Source organism: Photinus pyralis, unplaced genomic scaffold, assembly GCF_008802855.1.
Source record: "Photinus pyralis isolate 1611_PpyrPB1 unplaced genomic scaffold, Ppyr1.3 Ppyr1.4_LG6, whole genome shotgun sequence".
Classification (NCBI taxonomy): domain Eukaryota; kingdom Metazoa; phylum Arthropoda; class Insecta; order Coleoptera; family Lampyridae; genus Photinus; species Photinus pyralis.
The window spans coordinates 39,915,542-39,933,093 of record NW_022170663.1 but is presented as its reverse complement, the minus strand read 5'-3'; the positions used below and the strand labels follow the sequence as shown (position 1 = coordinate 39,933,093).

The window sequence follows — 17,552 nt, the reverse complement described above, 5'->3', positions numbered from 1 at the left end:
ATTTGCCTTGTATTATTGACCTTGACCGGTGATATTAATACACGAACAGCTGATTACCACTGCCTGCATTTGCTACGTCTGTGGTGCAAATTTTAATGCGAGTTTATTTTCTTTTTATACACATACAAATTTTTAAGTATTCTAATTCTAATATACGAGTAAAAAATAAGCTCGTAGGTTCTAATCTAATTAAGTATAAAGTGACATGTTTAGTGCACTTACAATAAATAAAAAGCGCACTTTTTCGCTCTTGATGTCTGTCTGTCTGTCTGAATCACAAAGGCTCCGGAACTACACCACTTACAGACTTGGTAGTGGTGTCATTCGATCAGAAATTAAAAATTATTTCATGTTTGTATTCTCGTTAAGTCATGAACTGTCGATAAGGGCTATTAAAATCGCAAAATTAAATTTGAAAGTGGTCTCTTCGCCTCTTGCTTACCAAGGGCCTTAACGAATTTTTTTAGTTTGAAACCACTACGCATTTACATTTACCTATACTTATACCATCTGTGTCCCATAAACTTTGATAGAACTGATAACTTAGCCAATTTTTATTGTTTATAAACAAACATAAAATTACCAAACTTAAGGCTATAGAAGTGTAGACCGGTACACTACTAACCGGCAATGACCAAACCGGCGACGACTAGCCGGCGGTACATCAAACCGGCGCTATCGCAAGTACCTCACAAAGTTATCGCAAATGATTTATTGAAATGGAATGAAGACCATTCGTCCTCGTGTGTATCTGTCTATAAAATTCCCATTTCTCCATAAATTGGGAACGCATACCTACCGGCGCGCATTATTTCATAGGATCTTCCTTCAACATTCATCTAATGCATGGCCTGATACCTCTTATTAGGCCATTGTACCGTGCAAACTTATGATTGTAAAACATTTTGAATCTAAAGGGTATGGTATGTGGCAATCATCTTCAAATTCAAGAAAACATCATCTTTTACAGCACAAAACGTTTGAGCCAAAAATATTATTAATGATTTCTCCTTCTGTCGTTTTAAAATGATTTTTTAAGGAAGTTGGACAACTTTAGTTTTTTTAATAATTCAAAAAACGACGCCCATCGTCCGAGAAAACTACAGTACACCGAAATCTTATTATACAAACTTCTGCAACCTAAAAAGGCGCGTCTGTTTTGAACCCACTCAAATTTCGTTTTTGTCATTTTGGGTTCCCGCTATATCGCCTGGGAACCTAAAATATTTTACCTACGAGTTTGGTGACACTGTGTCGAAGAAAAATTTGCCTAATAGGAATTCTGTCATTTTAAAATGATTTTTTAAGTAAGTTGGACAACTTTAGTTTTTTGGATAATTCAAAAAACGGCACCCATCGTTCGAGAAAACTACAATACACCGAAATCTTATTATACAAACTTGTACAACCTAAAAGGGCACGTCTGCTTTGAATCACCAAAATTTCGTTTTTGTCATTTTGAGTTCCCGCTATATCGCCTGGGAGATCAAAGATATTTTACCTCGAGTTTGGTGACACTTTGTCGAAGAAAAATCTGCCTAATAGGAATTCTATTATTTTAAAATGATTTTTTAAGTAAGTTGGACAACTTTAGTTTTTTTAATAATTCAAAAAACGACGCCCATCGTCCGAGAAAACTACAGTACACCGAAATCTTATTATACAAACTTGTGCAACCTAAAAAGGCGCGTCTGTTTTGAACCCACTCAAATTTCGTTTTTGTCATTTTGGGTTCCCGCTATATCGCCTGGGAACCTAAAATATTTTACCTACGAGTTTGGTAACACTGTGTCGTAGAAAAATCTGCATAATAGGAATTCTGTCATTTTAAAATGATTTTTTAAGTAAGTTGGACAACTTTAGTTTTTTGGATAATTCAAAAAACGACACCCATCGTTCGAGAAAACTACAATACACCGAAATCTTATTATACAAACTTGTACAACCTAAAAGGACGCGTCTGTTTTGAATCCTCCAAATTTCGTTTTTGTCATTTTGGGTTCCCGCTATATCGCCTGGGAACCCAAGATATTTTACCTACGAGTTTGGTGATACTTTGTCGTAGAAAAATCTGCATAATAGGAATTCTGTCATTTTAAAATGATTTTTTAAATAAGTTGGACAACTTTAGTTTTTTGGATAATTCAAAAAACGGCACCCATCGTTCGAGAAAACTGCAATACACCGAAATCTTATTATACAAACTTGTACAACCTAAAAGGGCACGTCTGCTTTGAATCACCAAAATTTCGTTTTTGTCATTTTGAGTTCCCGCTATATCGCCTGGGAGATCAAGATATTTTACCTCGAGTTTGGTGACACTTTGTCGAAGAAAAATCTGCCTAATAGGAATTCTATTATTTTAAAATGATTTTTTAAGTAAGTTGGACAACTTTAGTTTTTTTAATAATTCAAAAAACGACGCCCATCGTCCGAGAAAACTACAGTACACCGAAATCTTATTATACAAACTTGTGCAACCTAAAAAGGGGCGTCTGTTTTGAACCCACTCAAATTTCGTTTTTGTCATTTTGGGTTCCCGCTATATCGCCTGGGAACCTAAAATATTTTACCTACGAGTTTGGTGACACTGTGTCGAAGAAAAATTTGCCTAATAGGAATTCTGTCATTTTAAAATGATTTTTTAAGTAAGTTGGACAACTTTAGTTTTTTGGATAATTCAAAAAACGACACCCCTCGTTCGAGAAAACTACAATACACCGAAATCTTATTATACAAACTTGTACAACCTAAAAGGACGCGTCTGTTTTGAATCCTCCAAATTTCGTTTTTGTCATCTTGGGTTCCCGCTATATCGCCTGGGAACCCAAGATATTTTACCTACGAGTTTGGTGATACTTTGTCGTAGAAAAATCTGCATAATAGGAATTCTGTCATTTTAAAATGATTTTTTAAGTAAGTTGGACAACTTTAGTTTTTTGGATAATTCAAAAAACGGCACCCATCGTTCGAGAAAACTGCAATACACCGAAATCTTATTATACAAACTTGTACAACCTAAAAGGGCACGTCTGCTTTGAATCACCAAAATTTCGTTTTTGTCATTTTGAGTTCCCGCTATATCGCCTGGGAGATCAAGATATTTTACCTCGAGTTTGGTGACACTTTGTCGAAGAAAAATTTGCCTAATAGGAATTCTGTCATTTTAAAATGATTTTTTACGTAAGTTGGACAACTTTAGTTTTTTTAATAATTCAAAAAACAATGTTGCCATTTTGCCGTCAGTCAAATTTATTTTGTAAATATTTAATATTTCAAGCTCTAGCTAGTTCGGTACGTAATAGAACGCCATCCGCCCGTTTTTCACAAGATGATAATGGGACATAATGGTAAAAGCAAAGATCATATTATGATCTTTGGTAAAAGGTTAATCTCTTTATCGTCTTGTTAATTAAATATAAGTAATAAGCATTGAGTAACTATAGCATTGCTAATCCAATAGTCAATCATATAAGAAATTTAGAAACAAGAACCCATCGTCCGTGCCCCGTGGTAGGTATGATTTTCAATTTGCAATGAAGTAAAATGGTGAATAAATAAATGAGTTTTTTTTGTGCCAAATTGTACAGTTTTGCAAGTATACAGTATACACATCTTCGTTTCCTTGTTTTTGTAAATAAAATTATAAGTGTAGGAAATAAAATTGTAAGTGTAGGCTTTCAGATTGGAATTTCCGTTGGCCTTGGCAGAAAGTGCATCGCATCACAGATGATAAGACGAACGTTCTCAGCTTCATTTTACAATTTTCCTTCATTCGGGTCTTTGGCGGGGAGTTGTGTTGTGGCGTACTTACGTAACGTAATGTCATTGACATTGGATGATAAGTGTTAATTAATACCTAAAGGACTGTAAGGTAGGTGAAGACATAAAGTTACTACGAACTACGATTACGATGTGCTTTCGATTCGATACAATACAGGAGCCCCATGAAAAGTTTATGCGGAAGTATACAGGGTGTAGAATTGGTTTACGCACCATAGGCATATCGATGGTAATTCCTTTAAGTATATCCAAACATTTTTTTCCCTAAATATTTTACACTGAAGTTGTAAATACCGTTTTTGTCGATTGTAAATTTCTGCGTCTATTGATGTGCCCATTTGTAATTTGTTGTGGTAAATCGGAGAAATTAAGGAAGTTATAAATTAAAAGGATAATTGGAAATTTAATTTTTGTTTCAATGATTTCACGGCACGAGTGATGTTAGTGATAAATCATTCGTCCATTGAAAGTATTGAATACTAAAATTAGTTTTTTAGGCAAATACATACTAATTCTCATTTATATATTTTTTCCGGTTTCCCGATTTTAAAAATAATAAATGAGGGCATGAGCAGACGCAGAATTTATTGTTCAAGCGACAAGAAACCTTTTTACAACTTTGCTCTAAATTAATTAGGGGAGAAAATATTTCGATATAAAGAAATAAATATGTCCCTACGGATGCATAACCTGTTCAACACCGGACACCCTCTATAATGACAGATTTAAAGTTTAATTTGGTTATGACCATTCCATTGTAATGATTCGTTTTTTAAATTTAGCTTCCCCATAATGTTATAATTATCACCAATTCCAATGCAAATTTTAATTATAATTTTTGCAGTATTTTTTTGGAACAATGCCGAGAAGATCAGTTAGAATTTTGTCGATGCTCAAAAATCCCGTCCATCCGTAAGACAGCATCCAGGATGAATATGATCTTCAAGACATCGAACGTTGTCAAGGTAAATATTTCCGAATTCATTTGTGTCCTAAAATTTCCCTGGTCCTGGAATTTTTTACTATAAAATTTCGCTGTCTAAAGGGGGGGGGGGGGCATGAATTATTTCCTGAGATGCTGTTTTTGATAGTAAAACGTGCATAACTTAAAGGTATCATTCAAATAGATTGCTTTGTACATACTTATAACTTCCCCGCGCGACTCTTTTTCGTTATCAGTGGGGGATGGGGCCGGCGGTTGTGGGGGGGGGGAGTTAGAAATTAATTAATTAATTTTGTCTTTCATGGTATTCTAATTAAAGGTCTCAACGAAAGGAACCGCTTTCTACCAACTACTGCCCTTCTTCCTGTCCTCTTATCAAAAGACAGTGGTGGGGAAGGGGGGGGGGAGTGGAACTGGTTTTATCCTTCATGGTACTTTAATGAAAGGTATCAACGAAAGGAATTAATTTCTACCAACCATAGACCTCCTCCTCGACCTCTTATCGTAATCGGATATATTCCCTTATATCTTCAGAACGGATTGTCGGAAGAGGGTTCTCACAAAGGGCGATTGGAACGTCTGCAAGAAATATATCCATTGGTGATGTCTAAACTTTAAGAGCGAATGTCTCGAAAACTGTTTGTCGGAGGAAAGTACTCTGAAAGGAAAAATCTGCAGAATAGAGTGTCGGAGGATTTTGAATGTATGCCAGGCGGTCTTTAAATGTTTGTGTATAAAGAGCCATACCGCCTCCTCCCCTTAGAACCCTATTTCGGTCTAAAAAAATGAGCTTTATCTGCACATCTCCATTATAAAAACAAATAACCTTCCTCATAGGCACATCCTCAATTTTATATTTTTCTGTGAACCTAGAAAAAGTACATACTGTATCGAGTAGCATTTTGTATGGCGAATACAATAAGTATGGGACAATATGTCATTTAAAGGACCCATAAATGAATTATTTTGACATGTTGTCAATGACCTACTACACCAACATAATAAAAGTTGTTTATTATTTATGTCAGAAAAAATGCTTGTTAAAAATATTGTTATTAATATTATGTGTTAACATTTTGGTGTAGTAGGGGTTGACAAAATGTCAAAATAATTCATTGATGGTTCTTCTGAATGATAATTGTCCCATACTTCATTGTATTCTCCATAAAAAATGCTACTCGAACAGTATGTACTTTCAGGTTCACATAAAAATATCAAGTTCATGATATGCCTATGAGGAAGGTTATTTGTTTTTTGATATCTTTTTAAACAGGACCAGACAAAAATAAAAACGAATACGGCTAATTTCGGTTTCTGTCGAATACCTTTGGAACTGATCAGATATCTGAATTTTAAAAACATCTTACTAAGCCCTAAAATACTCAACTTTTTTCTAATTATCCGACTGTGTATCTCTTATGGTTTCCAATTTTCCCATCATCCTTACCTTGGTCACTGTGTATATGATTTGCATCCTTTTCGTGGATGTATGTGATTGCATCTATCCCAACGCGATAGTATATTTATATCATATGTGTCTTACAGATGCCCTAAATCCTGAAGAAAACCGAATCGCACCAATACAGACTACAGGGGAAATTATGGAGGAGATAGATTTGATAAAACCAAATACAAAAGGTAAAATTATATACAGGGTGGTGACTTGCGTCACGCATCATAGGGATTTCAATGTAAAATTCATAACATGCAACTATTGGCTCCCCAAATTATTTTAGAGCAAAAATGTATTAAAGTTTTTTGTAGAAAAAAAATCTTTACGTCAATAAACCGTATTAGTTTTCAATTTTTTACATAATAAAGACGGAAAATTGGAAAAATAAAACCCGCATCTTTTGCAATAATCTGCGATGCCATGGAATTTTCTAAAACAAAAAGATGTCCAGTTATCAATTAGCAGTAGTTCGAAATGGATTTTATGATTGACTTGGTTACTGCCTTGCAGTTAATGGTGACTTATTCGAACATTTATTGTAAATTGTTATATTAGGAAACCGTTTTTAGTCATTTGGTCTTTCTTTATGTTGAATTCGCTGTTCTAAATATAATACTTTTTGATAGAATTTGATTTGTTTTATAGCAGACATTCCATGGCATGACGGATATTGTAGTTTTTGTATTATAAAATTCCATGGCATTGAAAAAGATGCGGGTTTTATTTTTCCAATTTTCTGTCTTCATTATGTAAAAAATTGGAAACTAACGCGGTTGATTGACGTAAAAAATTGTTGTCTATAAAAAACCTTAATACATTTTTGGTCTAAAATAATTTGGGGAGCCAATAATGGCATGTTATGAATTTTACATTGAAATCCCTATGATGCGCGACGCAAGTCACCACCCTGTATAACTATCGCCAGGAAAGATTGCCGGTCACAGCACACCTTGTCTATGTTTTTCTTAAGATGCGAGCGACTTCCGGAATAGGATCGTGCCAATGTTGAACGAAAAGTCTTTTTGTTCAACATTGACACGATACTATCCCGGAAGTCGCTTACATTTTTAGAAAAACCTCGATTGTAGACCCAGCTCAAGTGTTTTGTGACCGGCAATCTTTCCTGACGAGAGGTTTATTTTCATCATTTTACTATTTCATTATTTGATTCTGGTGAGATACAAATGTTAAATTTTATCTAACATCATGTTAATGTTACAGGTAAACTCCAGCATAAATCTCTAGTAGCGCGCCATATGGTCTTCAGAAGAAAAATCAGCTGTCTTAGGTTTTTTCAACCAAGAAATTAAAAAAAGATCTAGTACCCGGAGAAGCTCAATGTGAAAAGTGCTTAGAAGAACATGATGTTTTGCCCACAAGATCATGGACCGGCGTAAAATTCTGCATTAAAAACCATCTAGACAAGAGAAAAGATGAGTGTCTTTACTCATAGAAAGTTAAAAACTGCCTTTGTTGTACTATAGTGCGGCATTTTACACGTTTAATCTATTTCTTATTACTAAAAAATGTACAGGTACTAGCTAGCTTTACTGAAAGCATTGAATTTATAGATAGTTATCAATTCAATGCTGAAAGTACCATTGCTGTACTAATTAAGATTATTGTAGTTTTCTGAAACATTTTTAATTTTTCTGTTGTTCATTGGGATTTATAAAATTCCTTCTGTATTTGTGTATATAGCCAACTGAATAAAGATTTCTAAGCAAAATTGTGTTTTGTACCTGGGTTAATTTTTTCTAAACGGTAGGTACTATATGTGGATCTCGCGGTAAAGGTAAATTAATTTGGTAAGAACAGAGAGATAATCTGGGGAGGGGATATCCCAAGGATGAATTTTGTTTGTAAGAAATCTACTAGATACTTTTAATACATAAACTGCTTCAGGACATTTGTAAAGCGTTGCTTGATTCAGCTTATGTCTTTGATGGCTGTTAACTTTTGGTCATTGAATGAATTTTTATTCAATGTTTTGGTCCAGGTGCCATTTGCACCACTGCTCTAGATTCTAGACTAGCGCAACTACCTACCACTATTTAGGTACCTAAAATTGACTACGTACCTACCTAACTTGTACGGCAACCATGATTTTGTCATCAATTTTGTCTATTCTGCAATATGACATTATCTTAGGCGTTTCTATCGGTTTCATAGCGTAGCGTGAATGAGGTTAGGCAACACATCGAACTCCCACACCAGTTGAATAATATTGTTTTCATGAGAGTTTTCGTTTCGAAGAACTTATGTAACCCTCCCCCTTTATACTAATGTACATACATATTCAGAGGAAATATCCTCTTCCGCAATCGTTATCTATAAGAAAAACAGAGAGAGAAATCTTGGCAACACTGCATTTTCACACAAATTTGGAAATGCAATATTTGTGGCATCTATCTGTAACACACTGCACAAAATGGCCAATTACTGGCAGCCCACACACTAAAATCTTGTTTCATAATAATTGTAGCAAATGATGCCATAATACTTAACACAGTACAGTTTCCTTCCTATGGAAGGTATCTTGGATCCCCTCGGTTTTTCATGATCCGCACGAGATGGCGCTACCTCTTATGTATGTTTAAACGAAATCGCCACAATTTGGGTTTATTCTCATGTTGCCATAAATATTACGAGGCGGGTAAGGGTGTGTGTGTGTGTGTGTGTGTGCGTATGTGAGAGCGCGCGCGTGTGTCAATGATAATAGGATGATGCCATTGAGTTAAAATAATGATATATTTAGACATGTGAAAATAATAAATATTTACCATTTGTACTTGCATTTTGGTGAAATTTTTGTGAAATTTTGTTAAAATATGACTTTTTAATGGTGATTTTCTTAACCAAATTTATTTTTAAGTATTTAATCGTGTTCTACGCCCCAAAAAACCTAGGGATAGACACTTGGATCGCACACATATGACCAAAAGCAAAAAAACACTTAAATTTGGCGCTATTTTGGACGCCATCTTGAATATCTCACTTCCGGTTGAAATTTCGAGTTGGCAAATGGCATATTCGGATTCAACGGGGTCTAAATAGGGGAGAACCGGTGTTAACTCAATTGTTACATGAAATGCTTCTTGCATTGAAACGGAGAGCTTTTCTGAGATTTTAGCCCCGACTATTAACAGTCTTACATTACATTTAATCTTTAATTATTGTTACATTAAACTTACAATTTGTGCTGATGTTTCCTATAGAAAGAACACGTTCTTCATTTAAACCTGAAGCAATAGAGATCAATGTGTTTGAAGATGTGCTTTCGTTTTTCTTAATACATTCCAATTACAATTTTGTTCTGTAAAATCTTCAACATACCATTCGGCCACCGGCGAATACCTCGCTCATAAAGTCATAACGGAAGTGCAAAGCTAGCAAACTACATCAGACACATGCACAAGAAATTATTAATTTCAGTTTTGACAAATAAACTGGTTACCTAGTGATGCACACCATACCACTTCGATCATTTCAATTTATTCTGCTCGTTAATTTCTTAGTGCATATTTATATTGGTTGCATAATTTTAATTTCGATCGCGCAAAAAATGTTATAAGCACGTCGAACGTTAAGGGTTACCGTTCTCAGACAATAATTGGAGTCGTCGCTCCGCTCCTCCTCCAAACAATTGTCTTCGAACGGTAAAAATCCCTTACCGTTCTCCATACTTAATATACTATTAGATGATTATGGGATAGCTAGACAAAAGGCAAAGGTTGCTGAGAACACCAGCGACTTAAATACAGACACAGAAGACTGTAACAAACGAAAAAGGAAAAAAAAAATAATTTCCAGTAGTGAATCTGAAAGCAGCGACACAATGCTACCATCACCTCCAAAACTAAAAAATCCAAAACAGAAAGGTAGTAATTTCTTCTAAATTTTGCTACCCTACATTCTCCGTTTTTTCAGATCACTCAAGAAACAGTGAGATACTAAGAAAGGGCAATCAACAGCGAAAACGTCCAAATAACACAAGGAATGGGGAAAGTATCCAAATAGCACCAAAACCATATGAAAGTACAACAGGTAAACAATACTTAATTTGTGTTTTCTTCATACGTTTTGGAATTAAGTTATAGATCCTGAGGTCTCTATTGTTGAAAATGAAAATTACTTATACTCTGCATTTACTAAAGCTAGTAGCACAATACTGTGCGAGCCTTTATAATTATAATAGTAAGAACCACTGCTTTTAGGCGCTTGAAAATTGACGTGCTTGCCATCTATAGCGCCGAGACACATAGGAAAATTCCAAAGTTTCTCGAAACCGCTGGCCACGTTTTCCCACTCCAAAGTAGTTTGAGGCAACTATCAAAACGTTAGAATGAATTAAACCCAACATGAACCCATATTATACCTGTATATACTTTCTCAATAGGTTGTCTACTATAGCTTGACATACTTCCATGACAATAATGCTTATGGTACTTTCATGTATGCGTGTGGCATACATTAATGCTGGAATTCTGTACATATGCAATCGTTAAACCGTAAAACCGTACGCCCGTAGCTTATAAGTTGATCGTAAGCGAAATTTTACAAAACCTTAAAATTTGCAATTCTGTGCGCCGACTCGTAATGAAAAGCGTTACGAGTCGCCGTTACCGAGCCGTTCCGATCGCAACCAACTTCACTTCTATTGTTTTCATTGACAAGCCGGTAGTGTACACCATTTATCCCTTGGTTTCCTTGCCGTTTGGACAGTTTACTGAAGTAAAATTGAATATAGAGTAGCATTATGAGGTAAGATTTTATTATTGAAGATTACATTGTACATTTACAATGTTATTTCTTTGTTTAAAAAAAATTAATATCCTAACCTAAAAATGACAATTTACATTTTTTTAGCTTAGAAAACAAAAAGAGAAAGAGAACCAAGAACACAACAACTAATCAATATAATATTTACTTATATTACATGGAAAATGACTACCATATGCGATCCAATACAATCAACCCATCGCTAGATGTAAATTACATCGAAAATAAATGGGGTGAAATGTCAGAAAAGTTAAATTCTGATCCAGATGGGCCTCAGCTGACTGTAGCTGATTGGAAAAAGGTAAAAACGATATGATTTATACAGCAAACTTCAGCACAAGTTTTGTAGCATTATTTTAAATCTCTTCATCGCTTTTTTTAAATAACCATCTTTTTTAGCGTTTTACAGATTGGAAGTACTTTGTGAAAAACAAATATAGGAAATTAAATGAGCACCGTTTAAAGACTGGATCAGGTCCTCAAAGCAGTATAACACTAACAGACATGGAAGAACGGGCACTCTGTGTATGGGGAAAAGTGACCGTAACCGGTGCGTTGGGTGTTACAAACTTCGATGGAATTTTATTAGATTCAGATACCATGATAATACCTCTTGAGGAGGAAATTACTGAACCAATGCCGGTTGAAGATGATACACCAGTAATAGTACCACCTGAAATTGAACCGGCTGTTACACCCGTTCCACCGCAAAAACCTGGGACAAAAACTCTACCTCGGCAAAAGCCATTGTCGATTGTGACAGAAAGCTTATTGAATACAATGAACAAATCCGAAAAAAATATTGAAGAATTAGGTTCCATTGTAAAACAATTTTCCGAAGAGTACATAAAGTGTAAAAAGGAAAAAAACAAAAACGAGCTTCTTCGACTTAAATTTGAAGTGGCAAAATATAAATTTGAAAACCAAAACTTTAAATTTGATTTTGATTAATAGTCTTTTTTTTAACATAAATGTCTTGGAGTTTTTTTTTTGTATTTTATAATAATAAATTATTTCTTATATATCTAGCTCTTGTAGCCCTCCCTTCTTGCAGAACATCATTGTACTCCAAATTGCCTTCTAAAAACATTGTACATTTTATTTGAGGTAATGATGTACATGAAAACGTTTACCTATGCCAATCTCGTCTCTATATTCTATTTCTTCCTCCGGAAGAGGAATCCTTGCCCGGAGAGCAATATTGTGAAGAACACAGCAAGAATAAATGATGTTAGCTGCTCTACTCGGATGGTATAAAAGAACTCTGTGCCTTGACAAACATCTAAAACGTCCTTTTAATATTTTTTTTTTTTTTTTTTTTTTTATTGATTAAATTCCATAAGCAATCAGAATATATATTACATTCTATGAGCTTATTGTCTGTCATTATCAGGCGTGAGTAGAGGGACTCCCAGTGGAGTCAGTCCGCTATTTATCTACGAGATCTTTTGGCCATTTCTTCTTAAGGCGTCTGGGCGGAGGATCTTCTGCGAGAGGTGTCACGAGCTCGTTGGGGTGAACTTCCAATGTTGTTTGATGCTTCGCAGCATATTGATTGATTATCTCAGTCACGTAGGGAATGTTTAGGTCCGAGTGAAGAGTTTGGTTGGATACATACCAAGGAGCGGCTGTGATAATACGGAGAGTTTTTGATTGGAAGCGTTGAATAATATCAGTGCTAGATCGACTTGCACAGCCCCATAACTGACAACCGTAGGTCCAAATGGGCCGAATTATACACTTGTATATCAGTATTTTGTTGGCTAGTATTAACGACGACTTCCGTCCGATGAGCCAATATAGCTTTCTCAACTTTAGGTCCATTTCTTTGCGTTTTTTGATAATGTGAGTTTTCCACGTCAACCTGCTGTCTAGATGGAGTCCCAAGTATTTGACTTCCTTGGACTGAGGAATGGGTATATTATGGAGAGTGACAGCTGGGCAGATTTCGTGTCTGGTCGTAAATGTAATGTGTGTCGATTTACTTTCATTCACTTTGATTCTCCACTTAATTAGCCATTGTTCTATTTCGTTTAAGATGGGACTGTAAAGAAGCTGATGCTGCTAACGGGTCTTCATTACATGTAAGTATCGCTGTATCGTCAGCAAATGTGCCAATTTTCGTTTGTTCTGTTGTAGGTAGGTCGTAGGTGTATAGGAGGTATAGTATAGGCCCCAGTACACTACCTTGGGGCACACTTGCATTGATGTCTTTGATTTGGGATATTTCCTTGCCATGCTTAACTTGAAATGTTCTATGAGTAAGATATGAACTTATTAGTAAGTAATACTCGTGGGGAAGCGTTTTCTTAAGTTTGTAAAGTAATCCTCTATGCCACACTCTGTCAAAGGCCTGTCGTACATCCAGGAAGACAGCAGTACAAAAGTTTTTATTTTGAAAAGCAGTTTGAATTATATTCGTTAAACGGTGGCATTGTTGAATAGTTGAGTGCTGCTGTCTAAATCCAAATTGGTGGTTAGGCAGCCATGTCTCTTGCAACAGATTTTCATTAATACGTCGTAAGATTAATTTCTCAAGCAACTTTGACACCAGCGGCAGGAGGCTTATAGGACGATAGGAAGTGATTTCATTGGCAGGTTTTCCAGATTTAGGGATAAGGATTATCTGCGCAAATTTTAATTGCAGCGGCCAATAGGAGAGACTAAGGATTCTGTTAAAGAGTATTTGTAGGAAACGAATTCCGTGGTCAGGTAACTGTTTGAGAACTATTGCCGTTATCAGGTCGTGGCCTGGAGCTTTTTTGTCTTTTAACAATTTTATCTCCTGTACAATTTCCCGAGGGTTAATTTTACATATTGGCGGTGACAGCTGGAGTGGAGATTGTAGTTCTTCTTCAACTTCCTCGTCTATTTCATTAGAGTTTGGTTGGAAGACGCCTTCTAGGTAATGTGCAAATGCTTCTGCTTTTTCTTTGTCGGACCTCAACCATGAAGTTCCTTGATCGCGTATTGGAGGAATATGTGTGTTTGGTTTTTTTATGCCTTTAGTGGCTTTCCATATTGTATTGTCGGTGATAGTTAGTGATTTCAAGTATGCTTGGAATGTCTCGTTCCGAACAGCTTGTAATTTGTTTCGGAGTTTATTGTTAAGTTGATTGAATTTCCTCTTATCTTCAACACTGTGTGTGCGGTGCCATTGTGCCCTTGCTTTTCTTTTCTCCTTTACAATTTCCATGATTTCGTTAGGAATATTGGGGCTATGAATTTTAATGTTTTTTGGCTGGGGTGTAGCGGTCCAGCCCGCATTCTGTATCGTAGTTATGAAGTGGTTTGTAGCATATTCTGTCCTTTTAATATGCCGTTGGTTCTTTCAATAACATTTCGAGCCGTCTTGAATTGGTTATTAAAACGTTCTTCTGGGCTTCCTTGCTCAAAATTCGAAAAGGGAGTAAATAGCCATGGTTCAAGGGGGTATCCGCTATCACCTGTAAATTTGGTAAAAAAAATTGTTTTTTTTCTATTATAACATTGTTAAATATGTTTAAATACCAAGTAAATGCGTGGACTTATCTCCATTATCATACTCCCGCTTTAAATAAGTTTTAATATTACTCATTTGCCATATTGCAGAATCATGGACGGACCCAGGATATCTGGCATTGCAAGCAATAATTTTTGTGTTAGAATCCGAAATCTAATTTTACAAAATAAATAATTAATATTCATTTTCTATACGTCTTATCCTTTAACATACGAGCATAACATTTATTGAGTGTTTTCCTTTTCTGTTTATATAAACAAAAGGGGGATGGTGAACGTCATTCGTAGGTGGAGCAAGAATTTCAACATGAGTTCCATCTACAACTCCAAGAACACCACGTACATTCCACTTGTTGTAAAATCTGAATAAAGTTGAAGGTTTTATCTAAAATACTTATGTGCTTAATGTTTTACCCTTGTTTAATATTATTTTTTGTTTCGAAGTCAGTCGGAAATTGAACCCATTCTGGCAACAAATGTTGTGATATTAAAGATGTTATTTCGTGTATTATTCTTGAAACTGATGGCTGACTCAAAGAAATCCAACAGCTACTTCCTACAGGATTTTGAAATGAACCAGTGGCAACAAAGTTTAGTGTTGTTAGAACCTGTCGAATTTGGGTAATTATTGCACTGGCACCGGCACATAAGAAGGCGACAGCGGGCTATACCATTTTTTAAACAATGGCTATACGCAGACTGCAGAACCCACTCAGTGGCGCACAAATTAATAGAATATGAATAGTAAGGATGCGTCATCTTTCGCCTTCTTATGTATCTGTACCTGTAGGTACCAATTTGTAGTTATTACAGCATAGGTATTGAAAATGATATGTATAAAAATATACCTAGGTATTACCTTTAAATGAAGCGGAATACTTCCTGTGTTTTGGTAATGGGGGCCTATTTCCTCGATCAAACCCATTACACTTACTTTGTCCAAACGAAACATTTGTTTAAAGTCTTTCTCGCTTGTTTCAAAAACATTAAGCGAGTCCCTTAACTGTCTCTTCGTTATTCTCATGAAATTACTTAAAAATAATTATACGCAAATTTTAATGTTATATGAAGTTTGTTTATGAAAATTGCGTTATGCTTTTAAATATTGATTCTTACCGATCATTATCTTCTTCGAGAAGAGCACCAATATGTAAATAGAAGCGCATATTATTCATTTTGATGCGCTCGGATAAGTTTAGGTCAGATAATCTGTCACCGTAAGAATTTACGACAAGCCGTAGGGACTTCCGAGAATTTGTAAGATCCGGGCGGACACAGAATTGCCTTTTTTAGTTCCGATCTTACGAGTGCCCGTAAACCCGCTTACGATCTCGGATATTTTACACAGAATTCCAACATTAATCTCTAAACGTATTTCCACTAGCCAAATACCGTAATGTTACTGCTAGTCTGCAAGTACAAATTAGCTATACAGTAATGAGAAAATTTTAGCTGATATTGGTTTACCTTTTGTCACTTGAAATACTTTGACGTAAATGAGTATCCTGCTTTTTTATAGTATCGTCAAGAAGGCTTAAAAGTTCCATAAATATTTGGTTATCCATTCTTAAAAAATTTTGTAAGCGTCTGGATCTTCATACTGTAATTCTTCTTTTAAAAGTGACAAAACTCCTCGACCCATATCTCTTCTATTTAGCCATTTTTCTTGCCACGTTTTTCTCTTTTTCTTTTTTTGTGTTTTTTGGACTACGCGTCTTTTTACAATTTTACCTATTATATATGAGGCGACGAATGCACCAAAAATTGCGATTGGTCTTTGCATATTTGTTGTTTATCAATAAATTACCTATAGGTACGTTTATAAATACACTTAATAGGTTAGGACTGTAGTATTGTTGATTCAAAATAATTATAAATGCGCAGAATCGCAGGTTATTTCTTGCACAGGAAATTGCATAGTTTAAAACAGTAGAGCGTCAATGAATTGCTAAATCCTTGCAATATATTTTGCACAAGAAATTGTACAATTTCTTGCGCAACAAATTGCATAGTGTAAGACGGCTTTACCACACTGCGGCGCTGCAAATTCCCACATAATTGTTATTAAAATAAAATGGATCTTGTAGGGTAGTATGTATAATACAGAATACTTATTGCATCATTTAATTTACGTTACCCTCAAAAATATGGATGCACATGCATTGAATAATTCGATTACACGTGAATGAATACTTTTGTGAAAAACGTGTATTTGAGGTCACATCTTTAGTTAATATTTCCGTAAAGTATGAACACAAAATCTACATTGTAAAACAATGGTAATTGAGAAAGTAAATTCGTGTAAAAGTAATGGTGTTGAATCTACGTTATTACCAAGGTTATTGCAAAACGTTTGCATCTCTTAAAGATTACAATTCGTGGTTACTTTAGAAAAAAGTGTGTATTAAGGAAGCGAATTTACGTTAAAGCAACAAGTCTGTGTCTGCGTTGTTGAAAAGCTTGAATAAAAGAACCACATTTACATTATCATTCCGCGAGTGTAATGATCTTGTGTCTTCTTGATAAAAAAAAGTTATACCAAGTGGCCACATTTACATTAATACCTTGACTCTGTGTGTACCTTTGAAAAATGTTAGCACCAAAGACCACGCTTACATGCACATATCAGTGCTGTTGTCACACTATGCGTACCTTGTGGAAACGTTTGTATTAAAGAAACTTATTTGCGTTAACATCATACCTATGTACTTACTTTGTGTTAACGTTTACACTACATTTGCGAAGCGGCTCACCTTACCATTAATGTAACACCGATGTATTTCTCAAATACCTACAGCTATTATTGAGCAATACAAGAGCACACTCATACATTCCATTGCTACTTATGTTATACCTACATTGTGATAATGTTTAGGAAAATGCTCGTGCTGTATGGGAATGATCTGTATCTAATGCAGGATTTCAAGTCTTTTTAAAATTCACACAAATTCTTATTTCACTCGTATTCTTTTTTTGTACCACGACTATAGGACTAGCCCATTTAGTAAAACTTACTTTTTTTAAAACTCCTGAATGTACCATCTTTGACAATTCAACTTCTACATTTTCTTTCAAGGCAAAAGGCATATC

General features: G+C 35.2%; 2 protein-coding genes and 1 long non-coding RNA gene across 3 annotated transcripts; 2 read left to right on the top strand and 1 right to left on the bottom strand.

The window, feature by feature from the left end:
- The first annotated feature begins 3,705 nt into the window (after positions 1-3,705).
- LOC116174928 lies at positions 3,706-7,900 on the top strand. Its single transcript, XR_004146197.1, has 4 exons — positions 3,706-3,874; positions 4,628-4,748; positions 6,272-6,364; positions 7,401-7,900. It is a non-coding gene; the product is annotated as an uncharacterized LOC116174928 (long non-coding RNA).
- A 2,785-nt stretch (positions 7,901-10,685) lies between these two features.
- Positions 10,686-11,937, top strand: LOC116175081. The gene is made up of 3 exons (XM_031493152.1): positions 10,686-10,943; positions 11,049-11,262; positions 11,361-11,937. Exons 1-3 carry the CDS (start codon positions 10,939-10,941, stop codon positions 11,910-11,912), a joined length of 771 nt encoding a protein of 256 aa, XP_031349012.1. The 5' UTR covers positions 10,686-10,938; the 3' UTR covers positions 11,913-11,937.
- LOC116175080 (putative nuclease HARBI1) lies at positions 11,895-16,287 on the bottom strand. The gene is made up of 9 exons (XM_031493151.1): positions 15,930-16,287; positions 15,579-15,872; positions 15,322-15,493; positions 14,877-15,070; positions 14,677-14,824; positions 14,472-14,616; positions 14,280-14,407; positions 12,095-12,263; positions 11,895-12,041 (listed from the first exon to the last, which is right to left on the bottom strand). Exons 2-9 carry the CDS (start codon positions 15,635-15,637, stop codon positions 11,959-11,961), a joined length of 1,098 nt encoding a protein of 365 aa, XP_031349011.1. The 5' UTR covers positions 15,638-15,872; positions 15,930-16,287; the 3' UTR covers positions 11,895-11,958.
- Between the last annotated feature and the right edge of the window lie 1,265 nt (positions 16,288-17,552).